This window comes from Paramacrobiotus metropolitanus, unplaced genomic scaffold (genome assembly GCF_019649055.1).
Source record: "Paramacrobiotus metropolitanus isolate TYO unplaced genomic scaffold, Prichtersi_v1.0 Parri_scaffold0000005, whole genome shotgun sequence".
NCBI classification, from domain to species: Eukaryota; Metazoa; Tardigrada; class Eutardigrada; order Parachela; family Macrobiotidae; genus Paramacrobiotus; species Paramacrobiotus metropolitanus.
Window position 1 is genome coordinate 3040254 of NW_026570225.1, and position 18587 is coordinate 3058840.

Genomic DNA, 18587 nt, shown 5'->3' on the forward strand with positions numbered 1-18587 from the left:
CCCCCGAGGCTCCGACCGAGACACTGTTACCGCTTCCGGTTTGAGATTTTCGGCCGGTTTGATCGTTTTTGAATTTTGCGAAACTTCTAATAACGACAAACAGCGAACTATTTTGACATGAATAGGTATATAGTAGGGAATTTTAGATTTCACATGGTTTAGGCTCCGTTCACTAGAAACTACCGCGTCAGATAAACAGTACGTTAGCAGACAAAACGGCGTTTAAAATGCTTGTACGGATGCACACTTGCAGTGACGTACAGCTGAAAAATAAATCGAATCGAGAGTGCCGAGAGCGTGACCAACCTGCTCTCGGGGAGGCGGTTAGAGCACACAAAAAAGATCCACAGGCAGCATACGCTGGCTTGTCGCTCTAACATATGGCTGAGCCGTTGCACAGATCCACGTAAGGCAGACAGTTTTTACGCGTCAGCCAACGACGTTGGCTTACGGCGCCTTACGTCGCGAACGGACGTAAATCAACCCGTAACGCCAACCTCTACCCGAACGTCGAACTGGACGTAACTTGTTTTGTGAAATCTAAAATTCGCTAGTGGTGTACTGCTGACGTTCTGAATTCTTTGGTTAGTTAAGTACTTAATTTTATTGCGAGTACCTAAATCGTTAAAATTTATGGAATTTATTCAGATTCCAAAACCAGGATGATAACCTGACCAATGTTATTGTTAGGTCCTTAAATTCATCAGCTGCTGTAAACAAGTAATACTTCAGGCCGCGCATACCGAATTGCCGATTATTTTGGAAAATGCCGAAGCGGAAGCGCAAGAACCAGAACGATAGTTTTTCGCCAGGATTGTCGAAGTCAGAAGCTGATGGTTCTCGATATGCAGAAAGTTCGTCCAAAGAGCGGCCCTCCAAACTTCCCATTCACTGCGAGAAGGGCAATTCTACAAACCAGGACTCGTATCATCACATCAAGTCGGAACCTGACTACACATTGTCCGATGTTGGGTGGGCCGGTATACAACGGGGAACATTAGAACGGAAATCTGAGGTACAGGCTATGCCGGAACGCAAGTTCCCTTCGAAGGTGGATTCTGTGGATGCGAAAATTGCATTTCGAGATGAGCTATCCAGTGAAGATCGGTTGTATTTTCTTGCAATCAAGGTACAAAGTGGAAGTACAGACTATGCAGTAAATTTCCGAGCCAGTAAAGTAGTAAATTTTAAGCCTGACGATCTGGGTGAACAGTCCAAGCAGCGAAAAATTTAAATAGCATAGCGCTGTAAATATGTATTTTTGCATAAAAACAATATAGATACCAAAATTAATATAAATTAGTATTAAAATAATATATCACTGGTATTAGGGTATATATACGTCTGTTGGCAAGAGTTTTGATTCTTTTATATGTCTTGATTGATTTTGGTTTATCGTTTGTCGGTTTATGTACGGGTCTTTCATTTCGTAGGTCGATCTGGAAGGGATGGTGTCTAGGTCGGCAAAGAAATCGAACGGTGACGCAAACGAACTTGTTGATGGTAAGATTGCTTCAATATTTTCCAGAATTATTCTTGAATTTCAGTCATTAGATGAAGTTCTGGACTCTATATGGGATCGAATTGAGGGAAAGGAAATTGCTCTCTCCCGGGATAAGACTTTGAGTTTTATTTTGGAACATCTTTTGCTGTTAACCGGAGCTTCGGGAGCACTGCGATTAATGACGCTCTTATCGAAGTATGCTGAAAACGATCCGCATCTGCTGAGCCAGCTCTGCTCTCACAGCTGTTCAAGTCATGTTCTGGAAGCCATATTTGAAACTGTTGCGAGAATCGGAAAGCCAACAAAGCAACTGAATCGTTCGCTGAAACACTTTCTCCGGGCTCTGCTCAACAATCCGGAAATATTTTTGCAAAGCACTTATGCTGCACATATCGCTGAGAAAATGTTGCTAAGATTAGCAGGAATATTACGTGCTAGAATATCCGATGACGGGATTTTGTACGATTTTGTATCGCAGACGGACAATGCGGATGATTTGGTTTTGGAGCCGGTAACAATATCTTATGCGGGAAACGATAAACAATACAGTGCACAACTTTCCGAGTTTCTAAAAGAGCGAGAGCATGCTCTGGATAAAACGAATTTGCTGCTGGCCTGGGATGGAATAATGGAATTTTTGACAATGGATAGTGCATGTTTGCCACAAATCTGCACATCTTCGATCGGGACAGTGATCGTCCAGGTATAGTAAGTAATTTAATGTATCCGAGTATGGTTCTTTTTCATTTATGTTCGTAATATTGAGGAGCAATTGGTAGTGTATTAGGTCTGAGTATTTCAGTTTGCTTTGCGTACAGTTTTCGGAATTTCACTATTTGTTGTCAAATGGTGTCCGTGCAAAACGAATTTCCGAACATTTAAAGCACGGAAGGAGTTTTATGATGTGGTGGTTCTAATGTTGGCGGTTAGGCCCGTTATTTGAATTCAGCCTGTCTGCGTTTGGATTTCTGTAGTCTCTAATTGTTGTTCTATACAGTCTGTTGAGTGAATTACTTCGCAGATGATTTTTGAGTAGTTTTTATTTGCTCTTGTCTTGTTCTAGGCATTGCTTTTCGTTAGCATCCCGGTGTCGCTGTTATGTCGAGAAGATGCAAAAGACGTGGAACGCAATCTTGATGATTTATTAGGAAAATTCGTTTCCATTTTTGACGAGATTTCTTTGGACAAGTACGGCTCACGGATCGCCGAGCTAGTAATTGCAGCTTTAGGAAGGATCGCCTTTGAAAATCTGGTTGGAAAAATCTCAGCTGGACAGGAAGTACTGGATAGACTAGTGCGTGACCATTACGCCCACCATACTATTATCCGAATGGTTATGAGTTGTTCTTCTGTCGCGCTTCTCTGTGAAATGTGTAAAGCAGTCTCGGCTAATTGTGCGGGGATTTTAGAAAGCGGACATGGGATGTTACTGGTAAAACTGGCTCAGATTTTGTCCAATTCTGCTACCAAACAGCGACTTTGCCGAAGTTCTGAGGATGAAAAACAATGGTACCAGTGTCAGGACGTATTTAGTAAAGCCCTGAATTCGTTTTATTCCTCGTCGATTTCGGCTTCGTGGGCAGTTCATGAAAAAACTGCCGCTGTGCTCGTTTGTACTGGAGCGCTTTATCCGAAGAATATTAGAGAACACATTGAGGTGAGAAAACGTGGCCCTTAAACCGTTTTTTGATAAACAGATCCTTTCTCGTTCTAACGTGTTCATGATTTACATGGTTTTTGTTTTAACAGAGCACGATTGAGAACACGAGTATGCCGGGATCGCAGATATTACAGGCTTTATGTTCATTTAAGGATCCGTCGTTGATAACCCAAGGATTTCTGAAAATGGATGTTCAGTTATTGTTGCAGCTGTGCTGTAATGCCTGTGGAAGTCACACAATAGTAAGTTTTTGAATCTGAACGAATAATATTATGGGCAGACTGAATGTGGTTGGTACTTCATATCGATTTACGTTAATTTTCGTGTTCACATTCTTTCACAGGAAACTGTAATCCAAACTCAGAACAATCGTAAGGGATTTTCTCAGCCTTTTTTGAAGAAGCTCGTGAGTATTATACCGAAGCTGGTTTTGGACAAGCATGGAAGTCGCGTTTTCGATGTCATATGGAAAACGGGAGATATGAAGTGCCGCGAATCTGTTGCTGATGTATTAATATCCGTCGAATCGACGATGAAAAAGAATGAATTTGGCCGTTTCCTTTTACCCAAACTTAATCTGGGCTTATACAAAAGAAGCATCGAAGCGTGGCGGCGAGAACAGCTGAAGTTTCAGAGTCAAAAAGACGAGCTGAACAGTATTCTGGATTTGATTAATAAAAAACCTTGAAGGTGAATCCGTCTCGTTCCCAGTGTCATGTAAATCAATAGCAAAATGTCAAATGATAGTGCTTTCCTGACCATTTCTATCGCTGAAACTACAATATCATGAGTCCTAACAAAATAGATTGCTCATTTACACATGCGATCAGATTTCATTTTTTCTCTCCTATCCAACATAGTTTCGTGCACGTTTCCTTCTTTCTTGGCAGTTTCAAGGTCAGCCACCGCTCCTGGATTCAGTTTTATTTTCTTGTCTTGAAAACACTGGAACTGCTTTCTACAAATAATTATTTGATGTTGTTAAATTACGCTGTTCAGTGTTCACTTTGCGAATCGCGAGCGTTTATGGCGTACACATAATGCAGTTCCACTTGCGATGCATCGGTGTCCTCTTCATCCGTAGTTTTTTCACTTCTTTGTGCGTTTGATCGAATCTGTGAAGTGTGGACATAAGAATGTGACTAGTAGTGCTTAAACAAAGCTAAGAAATTTATACTTAAAAAGAGAAAGTTTCAATGTGAGACCGGAAAAAAACTCTTACCTTCACTTTCTCGTCCATGCCTACCGTGTCGCTTGAAGCCATGATTTCCGTTTCGTTTTTGCATGTAAGAAACCGCTGATTACTGGCCGCGAGGGCCATTTCTCCCTGCACAACAAAACAAACTTGAAAAAGCACCTTCCACATTTTAATCTATAAACAGCAACCCTCCAATTTGCAATCGTGCACACTTTACCACAGTTGCTTTCGAGAACGTTCGCATTATGGCAGCAAACCAGAGTTAAGACCAGAATAAACAAAACACAAGAAGAAAGAAACGTGGGACATCAAAAACACAATATTCATCCCCTATCCTTGCCGCGAAAAACTCAACGAAGCAATATCAAAGGGAAATTTTATTAAATAAACTGTTAACAAACTGTTAACAAACTTCCGTCATAAGAGCACTATACTTTACTTTGAAATACCGTAGGTAAATTTGCCTAAATTGCTCCAATTGGTTCACTGAATGTAACCCGTACGAGTTTACCTCCGATCTCCAAGTTAATTTCGTACTTTATTTTTTATATAAATATTCATTTTATTTCATACTTATTTTACTGGATGGCAAGCGACAGTAGAACCTATACGTATTCCTAAGCGCACCCCTGTGTGCAAATGGCGAGGCCGTCCGCAGTAATCCCAGTTTTTTGTACCGGTTTTGCACCCTTACTTTTTCGAAAACAGGTTCCCACTGTTCGAGAGATCCAATGGCTTCGGCTTTACCGACCAGTTTGCCGCTGGCCGATACAGCAAGGTACTTATCGTATCCTGATTTTAGAGCGATTTTTGTGTCCGAAACTCTAACAGCAATGAGAATCTCTTCCGGATTAGGTCCTTCTCCTATGAAATAAAAAATTGGATCAATCCGCTGCTACAGTATGAGTAAAAAACACTTGAATCAACAAAGCCCAGCAATTTCCCCGATCAAAATAAACTGTATACATACGAATACAGTCTACAGAACCTACTTTATACGGTTATACCGCCCATTAAACATATATTACCCATAAAAGCAGCTCATGACTTTATACACCAGTACCTTCCGGATGGGGTGCTCCAAGAGTGAAACTACCGTCATCAAGTGCCTTAATGTAAGAAAAAGGGAATAGTTCGATAGCCACAGGCCCAGTTATCTGAGAAAACTCTTCCACTTTCCACCATCCACCGTGTCTAATCGCATCTTCATCCACCACAACAGTCGCTTTCTTCCTTTTCTTTTGCCTTTCTCTGGCATCAGACCTGAGCAAATAACAAATGTGCGGTCAATAATTTTTATGGTTTTCATTTAAGGATAAAACACGTTTCTAATCCAGCAGTGCTACATTTGCAAACAAATCTGCAAGATCTTAATCCTTGTTAATAACCTGTCAAATACTTCGTACACGAAGTCTTTACCCAGAAGTGCCAAATTTGCCAGCTCCTTTCAGTTTGAGCTTGCCTACGCGAACATTATCATAAGCACCTGACATAATAATGGTGCTAGGTTCCAGAACTCCAGAAAAGACAGTTCAACAATGCTAGATACAAAGAAAATATTTTTCGCGATGATAATTTTCGTGATTGCTTTGAGAGCCTTAGTCTTTCCAACTTTCTTGTCCTTAAAAAACTGTAATATTTAATAATAACCTGTAGTCAGCTGTTACGGGCGAACGCGCTATATAGATGTGGTCAACGGCAACCAAAACACATAAGAGGCGGTTACGTGTTTTTCTGCCTCGCCACTCAAGTGACAACATGTAAATGATAATTATAGCGATCAGCTGGCTTGTTATTAAAAAAATTATAAAAAAATTTCAACTTAATAAATTTTTGTTTCGGGCAGTAACTGAGCACCTATAAAATTGACAACATTTGTTGGCACTGGTTCTGCACTTCATATTGACTAGAGTAGTCTTATTCGCAACCTATTGTACTCCAGCTATGGGTATAGATGCGATAAGTTTCAGTTTTTCTGTAATGCTGCTGATGATTGTTGTTCACGAAGATTTTGGGAAAGACACTGATGCCAGCGACATTGCGCAGAGGCCTACGGTAACAAATGGTATTTTCTTATGTAAGGAATAAAGACTCGGTATTCGCAAGAACAAAGAATTGGGAAAATTTTCCCGTTATGGTTTTTGATAGCTTTAATATTTCCATTGGTGTACCGTAGATCGTCAGGTTTTGCGTGTAAAGCGGATCGAGCAACGACAAGCCGTGACAAAATTATCAGAACTGTCCGACCTGAAAAAGCAAATCAAGATGGTCGAGCCAATGGTGAAAAAGATTCTAGAGGTCGGAAGACTCGGAATTCGCGATCAGAATCTGATTTACGATGTTGCAACGTTTTATGTTTTTTTCTGAAGATTCTGGAAATTTCGAAATCTCGGGTGCCGAAAAATTTGGAAGCATCCCAATATGATATGCTGTCGCAGCAGGATCGAGACAGTGAGCCGACGTTTGAATCATTCACTGGAGATTGCATGCTACGGGTTTAATGTTAATTTTTTGCATTGATTTAGGTGTTTCTTTGGTTCTGGAAAATATCTTATTTTTGGGTGACGCTGTCCTGCGAATTCCGGACGCTGTGCATAAAGTACTAAAGAAAGAAAAAAATGCACGGGACACTGTGCAGTGGGCAGTTGGCTACGCCAACACTACCGGTTTCCTTGATGAAATAGATTTGCTTACGTTAGATTTGGTAAGTATTTCTGGAATTGCTTGCCAGTTTTTATGAAGTATTGATCGGTCCGTTTTTTTTTATTTTCAAATTTCTGGTTTTACTGATAGATGTCACAAGAGCTGAATTTGATTCCCAGGAAAGAAGGATATGTGAACGTGTTTACTGAATCATATAAAATGCAGGTATGGTAACTGTCTGTCACACGGGAAGTATATCACAGTCAAGGAAAAAAGTTCAAACTGGGCTTTGCACATCTAACCAGCTTCCATTTATTCAATTTTTCCAGCTGGTTACATAACTAATCGTTGAACTAATTCATTTGTTATTTTAATTACTGCTAGGAAAGAGAAACGCAACGACTTCTTCAGAAAGAAAAGGAAAAACAAGTAAAAAATAAACAGAAAGCAAAGAAGCAAAGAAACCTTATGTCTGGTCCTCGAGCGGGAGAACTTTAGCCGACCTCCGGACTAAAAAGAAACAACTTCTTCGGATGTAATTTCACGTGCAGGGGACCTTTGATCTCAACAACACGGCCGTCGATTTCCATTTTAGGATGTTGTACCTGCAGGAATCAGGATGACGATTGCAAGGCATTGTCGCCATCATAAGTTTCGAAAAAAAGATTGCTGGAATTATGGCAACTGAACTGAATGCATATTAGTGATCGGTGGCCCCTTCACTGAAACTCGGTCAGGGTTCTGCACTTTGGGCCGGAAAAGTTTGTAAAGCAAGCACAGTTTCACTGGCACTTTTTAAAAGCATACTTCATTTTATGGGCTGCACGTAACGAAACTCGAAAACATGCAACACAGCTAATATGTGTTTAGTGTTATCTGCTGTAGAAAGCCGACCTGAATACTTACTAAATCATTTTCCTTTGGCAGAATTCGGACCTCTTGAAGAGTTCGTTTAGCGTAATGCTCAACATCTCCCAGTTTGTTCACTTCGTTTAGAAACCGACTCCTGCAACAATTTGTGAGAATCGATCATCAAAGATAGTGAAGAAAAAATGACTAAAACGTTCTGCTGCTACGGAGTGCAACTTAATTTACTGTATTACTGCTGTTGCCTTTGAATACCGTTTTGCGTTGTCTAATAAGGCACCACAGTGTCTTGCGCAGTTTATCAAAGATTACCGTAATTTGGACTTGCTCCATAAAGTGTCAATATCAGGCCGCCGAAACGTTAAGTACAAATACCTTTCATCACTCTACAATTCAGAATGGGAAAATATCTTTAAATATTGAAGAACGTGTGCAGCACGTACATGTAAATGTACAGGCACTGTGCAATTCCGTGTCAAAATATGCAAATCCTCCGTGACTAAGGAATCTTCGTGGATGATCCCACAGTCTTCGTTAACTTCGTCAGAAAATTTTTGTGGGAGTGTGCTGTGTGGAACCGCTAAATCTAGACACAAAAACCACAGTTACTTCTCGTTAGCGATCACTTCGTGTACCACCAGTAACGCTACCAAAACGGCAACAGCACGGGGTAAATTGCAATAAAAATACAACTGTTTCCCGTTGAACAATGAGGCAAAGTGCGCAAGTTCATTCTCCGTACCGTGCTTCCTACGAGAAATGATATTCTGCCACCAAGTTCGGGGAGCATTCGTAATGGTAGTGGTGGTCACAACCAATTGCTCGCACTTCGAGCAGCCGGGACACACATTAACATACTGCAGCACGGTCGAAATTGACGTAAGCGAACGCTAAAAACAATTTCCCGAAACTTTAGTCATCTATCTAGAGTAAACAAAATGACAATTGAGGATTTTACCTTCACAGTCGCTAAGCAGTAGGTAAAAAGCGGTGCAAACGGACCAAGATACCAGTACCTAAATTACAGAAATATCGCCAGTTTCTTAAAATGAAATACAAAGTATGGTAATTGCTAAAAATCTTATGCAAAAGGACTTCGCAATAAAATCGAAGCTTTGTCCTGTGTCAGCCGTCAGCGGAACATTTACATACTTTGGAACAACGGTTTCCACATCTCTTAAGCTTCCCCATTGAAGTCCAACAATTGCATAGTCCTTTTCGGCATTGTCACCATTCTGCAAAACAACGTCCATGTAAGCAATATAACACGCGATTTTAACGATTCAATACATTCATAGTTAGTTCATAGTTTCATTTTCGTATTATGTAATATTCAATTTATTACTATGTTATTCAATTTTTAATACAGTTGCACTCGCCCTGGCTTTTTATTGTCTGACAGGACCGTTACCTATTAAGTGATAATTTAAAATCACACCTTTATTTCGAGCACATCACTGGCGGCGCATGCCCCTTTTGCGGCTGCCATAGCGGCTTGAGCAATTTTTCTGAAAGATCGAATCCAGACAGATGTCAAATAACGAGAAAGGGCCTGTACCGATGTTTGCTTAGCTAAAACATTCCAATTAATCCACATACTTGACACTAGAATCTGCGTAACTTTAACAAAAAAAATTTGTGGCTGTACTTTGCGCAAGTTTCCTTACAGTACATCTTCCAGTTTCTCAGGCCTCAAGGCATTGTAAACAGCATTGGAATATCCGAGCGGCAGTATTCCCACCGGTGTACTTGATAGTCCCGGCTTGTCGAGTTTGAAATAAGCTTGGATGCATTCAAAAACAGTATCGTCACCACCTGCGAAAATCACCGCATCCGTTTGTTCAATGTGTTCCAGATATTCACGCAGTTTAGTCGTGTCATCCGTGGCATAAATCGTGGTTTGTATTCCAGCCAAATTGAGCAAGGGTGCTGCATAATTTTCATACAGCTTCCTGGCTTTACTTTTGTGTGAACCATAATTCAAAATTACAACTGCCTTCCGCACTTGTTGACCGATGGGAATCGGCCGATCACCAAATTGCTGAAAGAAACACAACAACCTTCAGAATAAATCCGGATCTGTATAATATGAAATAAACTTCTAACATAAGAAAAATAAAATTTGATTCTGCAATAAAACTATTGGCAATGCCGGTAGTGAACAATAACTGAAAATAGTAAAATTAAAAACTCTAAAATGCACCTAAGAAAACCTTCAACACACTACTCAAATTAACAACATAAGGCAAAAAATAAAATGCACGCATTCTTTGTCAATATTTCGGTCACTGATTACCGATTACGGCAAAGCCTTACAAGTATACGATACAGTTAAAGTAGATCATATGTAGTTTCCATGATCCATGAGGTATTCAGGTACTGCAAACCTTTGCTTCCAAACATAAGCTTCGCATAATTTCATGAATCCTGCAAAACCAACAGCATTTTATAATTAGAAATTGAAAGGCATTTTCGCAGAACGCATGTAGAGTAGATTCAGTAGCCTATCGGAAGAGTATGGAGTGTATAGAGCCTTATGGTTGGATATGTTTTTGATTAAAAATTTTTACTGGACTCGAAACTTGTGGAGTAGTTAGTCATTCAACTGGGTAGTTAATTACTTGAATAGGCATTTTTTGCGACTGAACTCCAAGCAACTCAGGCGACTGTACCTTCGTTTTTCCAAGCCATAATTTGTCCCCCACGCGATAGCTCCAAACAGTACAGCGGCTTTTTTCTTGTGCGTCCACAAGGTAGTGGCGATTTTCGCCATTCCACAGGCCCAATTAAAACAGAAATCCCAGAACCTGAGGAATTTTTAAATATTTATTTTTCATAGCCTTATCCATACAGGATAAAACAAGCCACAGTTTCCCGAGATTTTCGCCTTACCATCAAAACGCAGCACGAGCAAGTGCAGTAATCACTCAGTTCGCCGCTCGCGGTCCATAGACTCTAGAGTCTAGATGTATAGGGTATCAGAAACAACTTCAAATCAACCAAAGCTATCATTTGCTACCGTTTGATTGTTAACAAAGTCATTCACTAACATAAAAATTCACTAACAGTATCCTTTCGTTCTGCAACTACACTGCAGTCACTAGCGACTAGAATTTTTTTTCAAAGTTTCAAATGCAATGGCACACTGGACTATTCAGCAAGTATTTCTACAAGCAGTAAAAATCAGCTGCGCTTGCGTCGTAATGGCAACCTACAATGAGACTGCGGTCGACTTTTGCCAACTTCTATTACGTCATCGCGGTTGGTTTGTAAGTACAGTACTGTACTTTTTTATAATTTTAGCTTTTTTACAATTTTAGCCAAGCAAAGCTTTGATTAAACGGTAGTTTGCCAATTTTGCTTGCTTTTATTTCGTTCTAAACTTTGGATGCCTTCCCTCCGCTTTTTTAAATCTGTTTTATCCTGCATGAATTTGGTTTGAAACAGTCCAAAAAAACACTACTTACGTGCTGATTTGGTTCGAGGATGCCGTAACTCAAGCTGTGTTGGCGACTTTGTGATTATTGAGTAAGTGGAATACGTATAATCGTGTTTATTTAATTAAGACAATTTATTATTCTATCAGCTGCAACATTTGGATTTGTTCCTTTGCTGTTCCAGAATATTTCGGGAAAATGTCATAGATTCAGATCCTTGAAACGTTGCGGTTTAGCCAGGATTTTCTGACCGTTTCCTGCGACCATATACGGGTAATAGAAAATTTCTTTCATGTGGATCTAGTGCTTATATTATAGTAATTATTTTCTTCGATATTTGTGGAGGCAACTTGAAAAAGCACTGCTCAGAGATGTAGGTGTCGAATAAAAAACTGATATTAATTTGTAACTTAGTTATCATATTTTTATTGCTGTGCAATGGAGGGTGGTGTCTGGTGTATACTGTATACTTTGCACAACACCACCACTACACTGACTACAGTACAGCACCCTTCATAGGTGCATCCTCTCAGGTTTTTTTTACTGTTAATTCCCAGCTATTTTGAACTTTTTTCTGTCACAGTACACTCTTAATGTGCGCTGTTATCAGTGACTGATAATGAAATGCTATTTTAAAAGACAAAAATCGATAGAAATAGTCAAATCACAGATTTAATATACTAACGCAGTAGCCAGTAGGTGCAGTTAACCATTTCTGTTCACTTCTCGTTTTCCCATGACTCATGAGCTTCGAGCCGGAGCAACCTGTTAGAGCGATCATGAATGTTTCCCGCATCCGCAACGTCAATGAATTTTGTGTCAAACTTTTAACAGATTGTATGAAGTTTTCATGATTTTGTTTGTTACAGATTTGCATTTTAGGAGGTAGTTGCAGCACTGGCAGTCGGCAATGCCCTGGTAATCCAGAATCGTCACCGGAAGGAATACAATGCCATTAGGTGGGTGCTCTAATTGGCTTTAGAATATAATTCAAGTTAAACATTCATGATTATTTTTGCTCAAAGTATTGATGTGATGCAGCTTTTCAAATACTGTACGAGTCGTACGTAATTGGTAAATCGGTTTTTTAATGAGATTCACTCTTGATTGCTAGTTTCGCCTACACTTACGCAAATTTGCCTTTTATCATTACGATGGTTGCTAACAATTATGATAGGGATGTTTTTATACTGAATTTCAGTGATTTTCAGGCTAATTTGATAAACTATCAGTACGAGGTATTGCTGGCTGATTTGATCCTACTGCGAAGTGGATGTTAGCTACTAATATATTATATACTTATAGAATATTATGTATTATGCAAGCTCTGTAGTAACTGAAGTGTATAATTTTGTTGCGACTTCAGGTTATGACTTTAAGTTTTGTACATGTTTTACTAGGGCAAGTTACATAACATCTTTGGTCTGGACATACTGATTAAGTTTCGTTTCCGGCTCAAAATCGTCAGTTCCAGAATTTTAATGGTAGTTCCGAATACATTTTGAACTCATCTCATCATAAACTTCGAGCTTTGTATGAGACATATCTATATCATTTTTTTGCGATTCATGTTACATATTTTCTTAAGTCAAAACTGTGTTGGTCGTCTGTTGCCTTCCCGTTTGATAAAAATGACTATGACCTTGACTGTGTAATATTTTCTCTGGTCAGCTTCAAAATGAAAAATAACAAAATTTAATAACACTGAACTGCATGCACGCAGGTCATTTTTACTTTATGGGTTTTCTAATGTCCGTTAAAGTTGAAAGCACTATGTCAAAATGTACCACACCGCTTACGTAAATGTACGTAAGCGGGATGTGATGCGCCAGTGAGCATCGGGTTGTGTACAAGCAATAATGTTTTTGAAGCATGCGGAAATGCTGTTTTTCGACGTTTGTCGTTTCCGTATTCAAGTTTATTTTCATGAAATTTACAGTAGTTTTAGCGTTTCGGTTTGGTGCATGCTTTCGCCATTTTCCGAGTAGCGCGTTCATGACCCGAAGGCATTTCGACAGGAATTACTGGTTGCTGTTTTACTGCCCGAGAGCATTTTCTAGTAAATCGACTGAAAAGCAGTCAGCAAAAGTCGTAATTATCAAATCGGCTGATTTTCTTCGTACGAAACTCGTTTGTCCGAGCGTGAACCTGTTTATTTGCCGTTTTTTTACATATTAATGTCGTTTTAGGCATTTTTTCTGTTTTTTGCCGAATATCTCAATGCTGGACTGTCCACCAACATCCGTGGCATGGCCAGAATATATTTCGCCGGCGATCCGAACGATTCTTGATTCTTGTCGGCAGCGCATTATGGCTTCCATAGCGACGGTGCCCGAAGAGCCAGACTCAGCTGGAGCAGCGACTCCGGTTGCCGTGGTGGACACACAAACCAATCAAAGAGATATGAACAAAGAGGAAGACCGTTTGATGACGTTCGTTCGGTGGCCCACTGTGGCCCCCGTCTCAGCTGAACGCTTGGCCAGAGCAGGATTCTTTTATTCTGGAATCGGAGATCAAGTGAAATGTTTCGCTTGCGATAACGTCTTGGACAGTTGGAATCTTGGCGATGTAAGTGTAATGCCGTTAAAAAAAGTAAATTTTACATGAAGATTTTGGTGCTACGTCATTACGATAAGTTTTATGAATGGTTTATTTGTATGCTACTGTTACTCTGTCAGTTTTAACTACATGAATAGTTTTGGGTTAAGAGAGTTTTTGAAATGTCTGTTCTGTTATTTCATCCTGTTTTGGGGGTGGTTTGGCAGGACGTAATGAAGCGGCATCGGAAGGCATTCCCCGATTGTGGTTTCGTTCGTGGCGCATCCCGCAATGTTCCCTATTATAAATCTGGTTTGGAATCCAAGCTGCATTTGCAGCTCTTGGAATCCATGGATAGCGGCTTTGATCGCAGTGTCAGCCGGCCAACGACACCGTGTTCTTCAATTTACCAGTCAGGATCCCGTGATGACATTCACCGGAGTCGTTACAATACTGCCGATAGCGCCTACCGTAGTCTACACCGGCGCTCGTCAGTGTTTAGTGGAGGCTTGAATAACGACATACCAGATGCTATGATGGATGGCCGAGACATGCGGCTCGAGGATCAGCGCCGCGTTTCGTTTGCTAAATGGCCGATCTCCTTTATTTCTCCTTCCGGATCTCTCTACAGCCGGGTTTTTCTTTACCGGATATCAGGATCGTGTGAAATGCGCTTTCTGCGGTGGCATACTAGGCATGTGGCAGTTAGGGGATAATCCCTTCACGGAGCATCACAAACATTTCCATGGTGCAGCTTTTTGAAGAAGGGATATAGTAGTGAATACTCATCAACGCAGTCGTCGCCTACGTGGAACGGTCATGGTCAGGATGTTTGTGGATTGTTCGCTGCTGCATCGAATGCCGTGCCACTGAAGTTTCCCATTTCACCATACCTGAGTGATTATCAAGCCAGATTAGCGACATTCAAGAACTGGCCTCCCAATCGCATACAAACTCCGGAGCACTTATCATACGCTGGCTTCTTTTATACCGGTTAGACATACATTTATCGGCAATAATGAAAAATTCTAAAACAAATGTTCCAATGGTTCATATGCGATAGTTGTTTGAATAAATTGGTGATTAAACAGTTGTAGGCCTTACTTCGTGTATTTTTTGTTGTTGCCGGTTTACACTTTATGGCCTTACTTCGTGTATTTTTTGTTGTTGCCGGTTGGATTTGTTGCGGGGCCAAGCCAGTTTAATTTTTTCGCTTATTTAAAAATAACTCCTTTCTTTTGTTTGTAGGCGTGAATGATAACGTTCGTTGTTTTTTTTGCGACGGCGGTTTGCGCTGTTGGGATCCTCAGGACGAAGCATGGCAAGAGCACGCAAAATGGTTCCCAAAATGTCCTTATCTTCTGGAAATCAAAGGTGTCGATTTTGTGGAGAAAATTCAGGCTTCCATGGGCGAGAATTTACCGGGTAAGCTAGCGAAAATAAAATAAAACAGGATGTCGTTCCAATTTTTGAAGTAGTTCTGCGTCGCTGATATTGAAAATTGTAACCCAGTGCCATTGCTTCTATGAATCGGGTTAGCTCATTATTAAATCCGAATGAGACATTCAGTTTTTATTATTTGTTTAACATTGGTTTTTATATCAGGTTTTCCAAATCTACTGGTGTAAACAAAATTTCGTACTTGATATTATACTACAAAGTTGGAAATGATTAATGTGAAAGCGAAGCAATTTTGAATGTCATTATAAGCTAGCCGGCAGCAAGTCTACAACCTTTTACTTACAAGTTAGCCAACATTTGTTAGCAGGGCGGTCGCGTCGCCATCGTGTCGTTAGAACAGTTTGTCTTTTTTTCACGCTGCATCGTAAATCCTTGCGCACAAATTGCAGTGATCCCCAAAACGGATCTGTACTGTAATTGTAACTGCCATAAACTGTCTTAGTCTCAAGAAAACAAAAAAAGCTAAACACAAAGCCCTCTTTCTCTTGTATGTGTTTGTTTTGAGACAAGTTCTTTATCTCATTTTATTTTCTATGAGCGATGCTCGCATGGTCAAAACTTTGCTAATAAAAAGCAAATACCGTGAAAATCTTTGAAAATTTATTTCCTTTCGCGAGCAAGCAACAAGAGCGAGCAACGATATAATATCTCTTTAAATTAATTTTTAAAAAGTCTTTCAAATTATTTATGTAAGAGTAAGTTACAGAGCGTTTTAAGATTGTCGTTAACTGTCTTATAGGATTGTTTTCGTTGGATAAATCTATTTTTTCAACAGACCCTAGAGTTGAATCCATACCCACGACGCCGGTAACCGATGAGGAAAGTATCGTGCAGCGAGCACTGGAAATGGGATTCGCGCAGCCTTCCGTGGAGCAGGCCCTCCGCGACCGGCACGCCCGTAATCACGATGCACAAGTGCACAACGTTGAGGAATTGATTAACGGTGTTTTGGAAGTCGAAAACAAGAACAGACGGTACATGGTTAAGTTGCCTGACAGTCTGAACAGTGTTTTGTGAAACCAAGTTTCATAATTGGCTTATTACAGACCCGAAGGCAAAATCCCCCGGCCAGTGAGCGGTTTATTTGCCAAACTGCGTTCATTAAGTCGAGACGCCGAGAAGGATGGTAAGAGAATGGGTTATTTATGACTTGATGTCTGGAAAGCGATACAACACCCGTTTTCGTATTTTCCAGCTTCCGTAGAGAAACTTACCGAAGAAAATCGTATTCTAAAGCAGCAGCGACGTTGTAAGATCTGCTTGGACAGAGAAGTATCGACAGTATTTTTGCCATGTGGCCACTTAATCAGTTGCAGTGAATGCGCACCTTCTCTGAGGACTTGTAGCCTCTGTCGACGGGGAATTCGTGGCACAGTCAAGACGTTCCTTTCCTAAGTGAATTAAACATTTGGTGATTGTTTTGTATAAAATATCCCGGTAGCTATGTGCCGTTGTTTGGTGCCTGAAAGCTGTTTTTATTTGCCTGGTGAAGCATTTAATTGTGCATTACCCTATATCATGATGCTGAAACAGATCATGACCCATATCGGGACTTTTCCTGAGATTATTGGCTGGAGGCGTTCAGTTTATGAATTCGGCTTTTTGATCTGACGAAATGGTATCTAGTTTATGGTATTCCTATAAGTGATTTACAATACGTAATTGTTACTTAAAATGCAGTGCAGATTGTTAAGGGTTTAATGGCAGTATAAACCATTTGAATGCTTTAACATAGACGATTGACGCTGTGACAGTGGCACGTATGACTATTGACTGCAGGAAATGCGGACATTTTATTTAAGTAATGCTGCTGTTCTATACAGAAATTATTTGTGAAAGAGAATGAAGAATGATTGTGAAATGTACGAACACTGCAAATACTAAAGTGTAAACGAAAGACTGGATCAGGCCGGGGTTTTTTATACACCCGGCTCGGTAGCTAAAAGTGTACTCTGTATTTCTTGCACAGTAGTTTGGTTAAAAAAATTCTCACCTAAAATAAGTTTAATCAACTGTCAATTTTACAGGATACAAGCAATGAAAGCAGTATGTTTTCAAAGCAGGCTTTAGTTCTTCGAAGAATGCTTTCGGCAGGCGTACCGTCGCCATCGCTCCGTAAATATGGCACATCAACGCGGCTGCATTGCTGATGTGATACGCAATTTGAGCTTTCTTCAGCGTCGCGGTCACACCCGGCGATAGAAGGCCGTACAGCAAATGCATATCGAATATCCATCCCACAATGTCGATTATGCAGGCAATGATGCATAACAGTTGGATCTTCTTCTGGAAGTTGTTCACGTCTTCCGCACTGAACCCCACCTTGGCGACTTCGCAGTACATGCATAAACGCTGCGGATTGCGCAGTACAATGACACGAAACAGCAAGAAAACGATGCAGGCTGTGAAAGTGGAGCTCAGGTGGAAAAGAATGGACACGCGGTACAACAGACTGTAGGTTTTCATGGAGGCTTGACCTTTACGGAAAACGCTGCCGTATGTGGATGTGTAGTTGGTGCTGGAGGGTGGTCGGCGCCAGTAGCGTGTATCGGACACTTCCACGTCCATTTCTATCAACACATGAGTACTTACATGTACACAAGATACGTGACTCACATTTCGACGGGTTTAGAATTCAGGAAAATTACGTATACGTGACCCAGCACGCACTTTTTATACACTAAAAAGATTTTCTCATACCTAAAATGGCAAACCACCAAATAAAGATTGCAAAAATATTCACGGAAAATAGTAGCCACAATCGTCCCGGTGGAACACCTGCACAGCATCGCCTTGTCTTTAGTACTTCCTGCATTCTGGAGACAGCAGCAGAAACGGACTGCATTGTGTTAATCTGCATACAACAAGCCGAATCCCATCAGCAAAAAACGAAGTTTTTCTCACTGCGATGAATTGTGTAATAATAGCATAGAAGTATTCTATAGTGAATTCCAAACACAATACAATATAAAAATACACGTATTTATTAGCTGACAATACCAAAGTGCCTGCATGTAGATACTGAGCGGAGCATTTGCCATTTTTCTATTTGCTTGATTACTGTTTTCGGTCGGCTGTCCATGCAGGTGCGATCGGTATTGCATACATTGGTACATACACGACTTACCTTTTTGACAGTGTTATCATGGATTTCGCGACGACGTAAATGGCGCAATTGTAGTACGGTGGTACCTCGGTTTTCGATCGATAAAAGTGTGGCTTGCTTCGTACAGATTGCACAGGTTTAGCTCATCCCGAGCAGGAAAATCGATTGACAGC

The 18587-nt window shown here is 40.5% G+C and overlaps 6 protein-coding genes across 11 annotated transcripts; 3 read left to right on the forward strand and 3 right to left on the reverse strand.

Annotated features, from left to right (window-relative positions):
• The first annotated feature begins 109 nt into the window (after positions 1-109).
• Positions 110-4269, forward strand: LOC129580939 (nucleolar protein 9-like). 2 transcript variants are annotated; one of them, XM_055471710.1, is made up of 7 exons: positions 110-125; positions 691-1129; positions 1434-1503; positions 1555-2207; positions 2568-3161; positions 3254-3406; positions 3508-4269. In XM_055471710.1, exons 2-7 carry the CDS (start codon positions 767-769, stop codon positions 3850-3852), a joined length of 2178 nt encoding a protein of 725 aa, XP_055327685.1. In that variant the 5' UTR covers positions 110-125; positions 691-766; the 3' UTR covers positions 3853-4269. The 2 variants fall into 2 exon arrangements, with proteins under 2 accessions (XP_055327685.1, XP_055327684.1); XM_055471709.1 differs by lacking the exon at positions 110-125 and adding an exon at positions 491-584.
• On the reverse strand, positions 3721-5976 carry LOC129580940 (protein FRG1 homolog). The gene is made up of 6 exons (XM_055471711.1): positions 5782-5976; positions 5426-5625; positions 5057-5226; positions 4387-4491; positions 4200-4279; positions 3721-4122 (listed from the first exon to the last, which is right to left on the reverse strand). Exons 1-6 carry the CDS (start codon positions 5853-5855, stop codon positions 3975-3977), a joined length of 777 nt encoding a protein of 258 aa, XP_055327686.1. The 5' UTR covers positions 5856-5976; the 3' UTR covers positions 3721-3974.
• A 175-nt stretch (positions 5977-6151) lies between these two features.
• On the forward strand, positions 6152-8228 carry LOC129580974 (coiled-coil domain-containing protein 134-like). 3 transcript variants are annotated; one of them, XR_008689411.1, is made up of 7 exons: positions 6152-6439; positions 6539-6660; positions 6732-6813; positions 6888-7066; positions 7156-7230; positions 7390-7737; positions 7933-8228. XR_008689411.1 is itself a non-coding variant. In XM_055471761.1 (6 exons), exons 1-6 carry the CDS (start codon positions 6307-6309, stop codon positions 7501-7503), a joined length of 693 nt encoding a protein of 230 aa, XP_055327736.1. In that variant the 5' UTR covers positions 6152-6306; the 3' UTR covers positions 7504-8228. The 3 variants fall into 3 exon arrangements, 2 of the variants coding, with proteins under 2 accessions (XP_055327736.1, XP_055327734.1); XM_055471761.1 differs by having other exon boundaries at positions 6152-6427; positions 7390-8228; XM_055471759.1 differs by having other exon boundaries at positions 7390-8227.
• Positions 7304-11005, reverse strand: LOC129580973 (acylglycerol kinase, mitochondrial-like). Of its 3 annotated transcripts, none has more exons than XM_055471758.1 (12): positions 10765-11005; positions 10545-10679; positions 10260-10299; positions 9540-9913; positions 9311-9380; positions 9025-9107; positions 8831-8888; positions 8615-8762; positions 8322-8458; positions 8185-8258; positions 7912-8011; positions 7304-7610 (listed from the first exon to the last, which is right to left on the reverse strand). In XM_055471758.1, exons 2-12 carry the CDS (start codon positions 10643-10645, stop codon positions 7500-7502), a joined length of 1296 nt encoding a protein of 431 aa, XP_055327733.1. In that variant the 5' UTR covers positions 10646-10679; positions 10765-11005; the 3' UTR covers positions 7304-7499. The 3 variants fall into 3 exon arrangements, 2 of the variants coding, with proteins under 2 accessions (XP_055327733.1, XP_055327732.1); XM_055471757.1 differs by having other exon boundaries at positions 8316-8458; XR_008689410.1 differs by lacking the exon at positions 7304-7610 and having other exon boundaries at positions 8101-8258; positions 8316-8458.
• Positions 11006-11517: 512 nt separating this feature from the next.
• Positions 11518-17105, forward strand: LOC129580953 (putative inhibitor of apoptosis). Its single transcript, XM_055471727.1, is given in 10 exon segments — positions 11518-11582; positions 12192-12268; positions 13499-13877; positions 14075-14464; positions 14466-14586; positions 14589-14840; positions 15096-15272; positions 16084-16282; positions 16355-16434; positions 16504-17105. Coding segments are annotated over 8 exon segments (1767 nt in total). The 5' UTR covers positions 11518-11582; positions 12192-12268; positions 13499-13529; the 3' UTR covers positions 16704-17105.
• On the reverse strand, positions 17076-18355 carry LOC129580954 (uncharacterized). Its single transcript, XM_055471728.1, has 2 exons — positions 18009-18355; positions 17076-17878 (listed from the first exon to the last, which is right to left on the reverse strand). Exons 1-2 carry the CDS (start codon positions 18166-18168, stop codon positions 17313-17315), a joined length of 726 nt encoding a protein of 241 aa, XP_055327703.1. The 5' UTR covers positions 18169-18355; the 3' UTR covers positions 17076-17312.
• Positions 18356-18587: the final 232 nt, after the last annotated feature.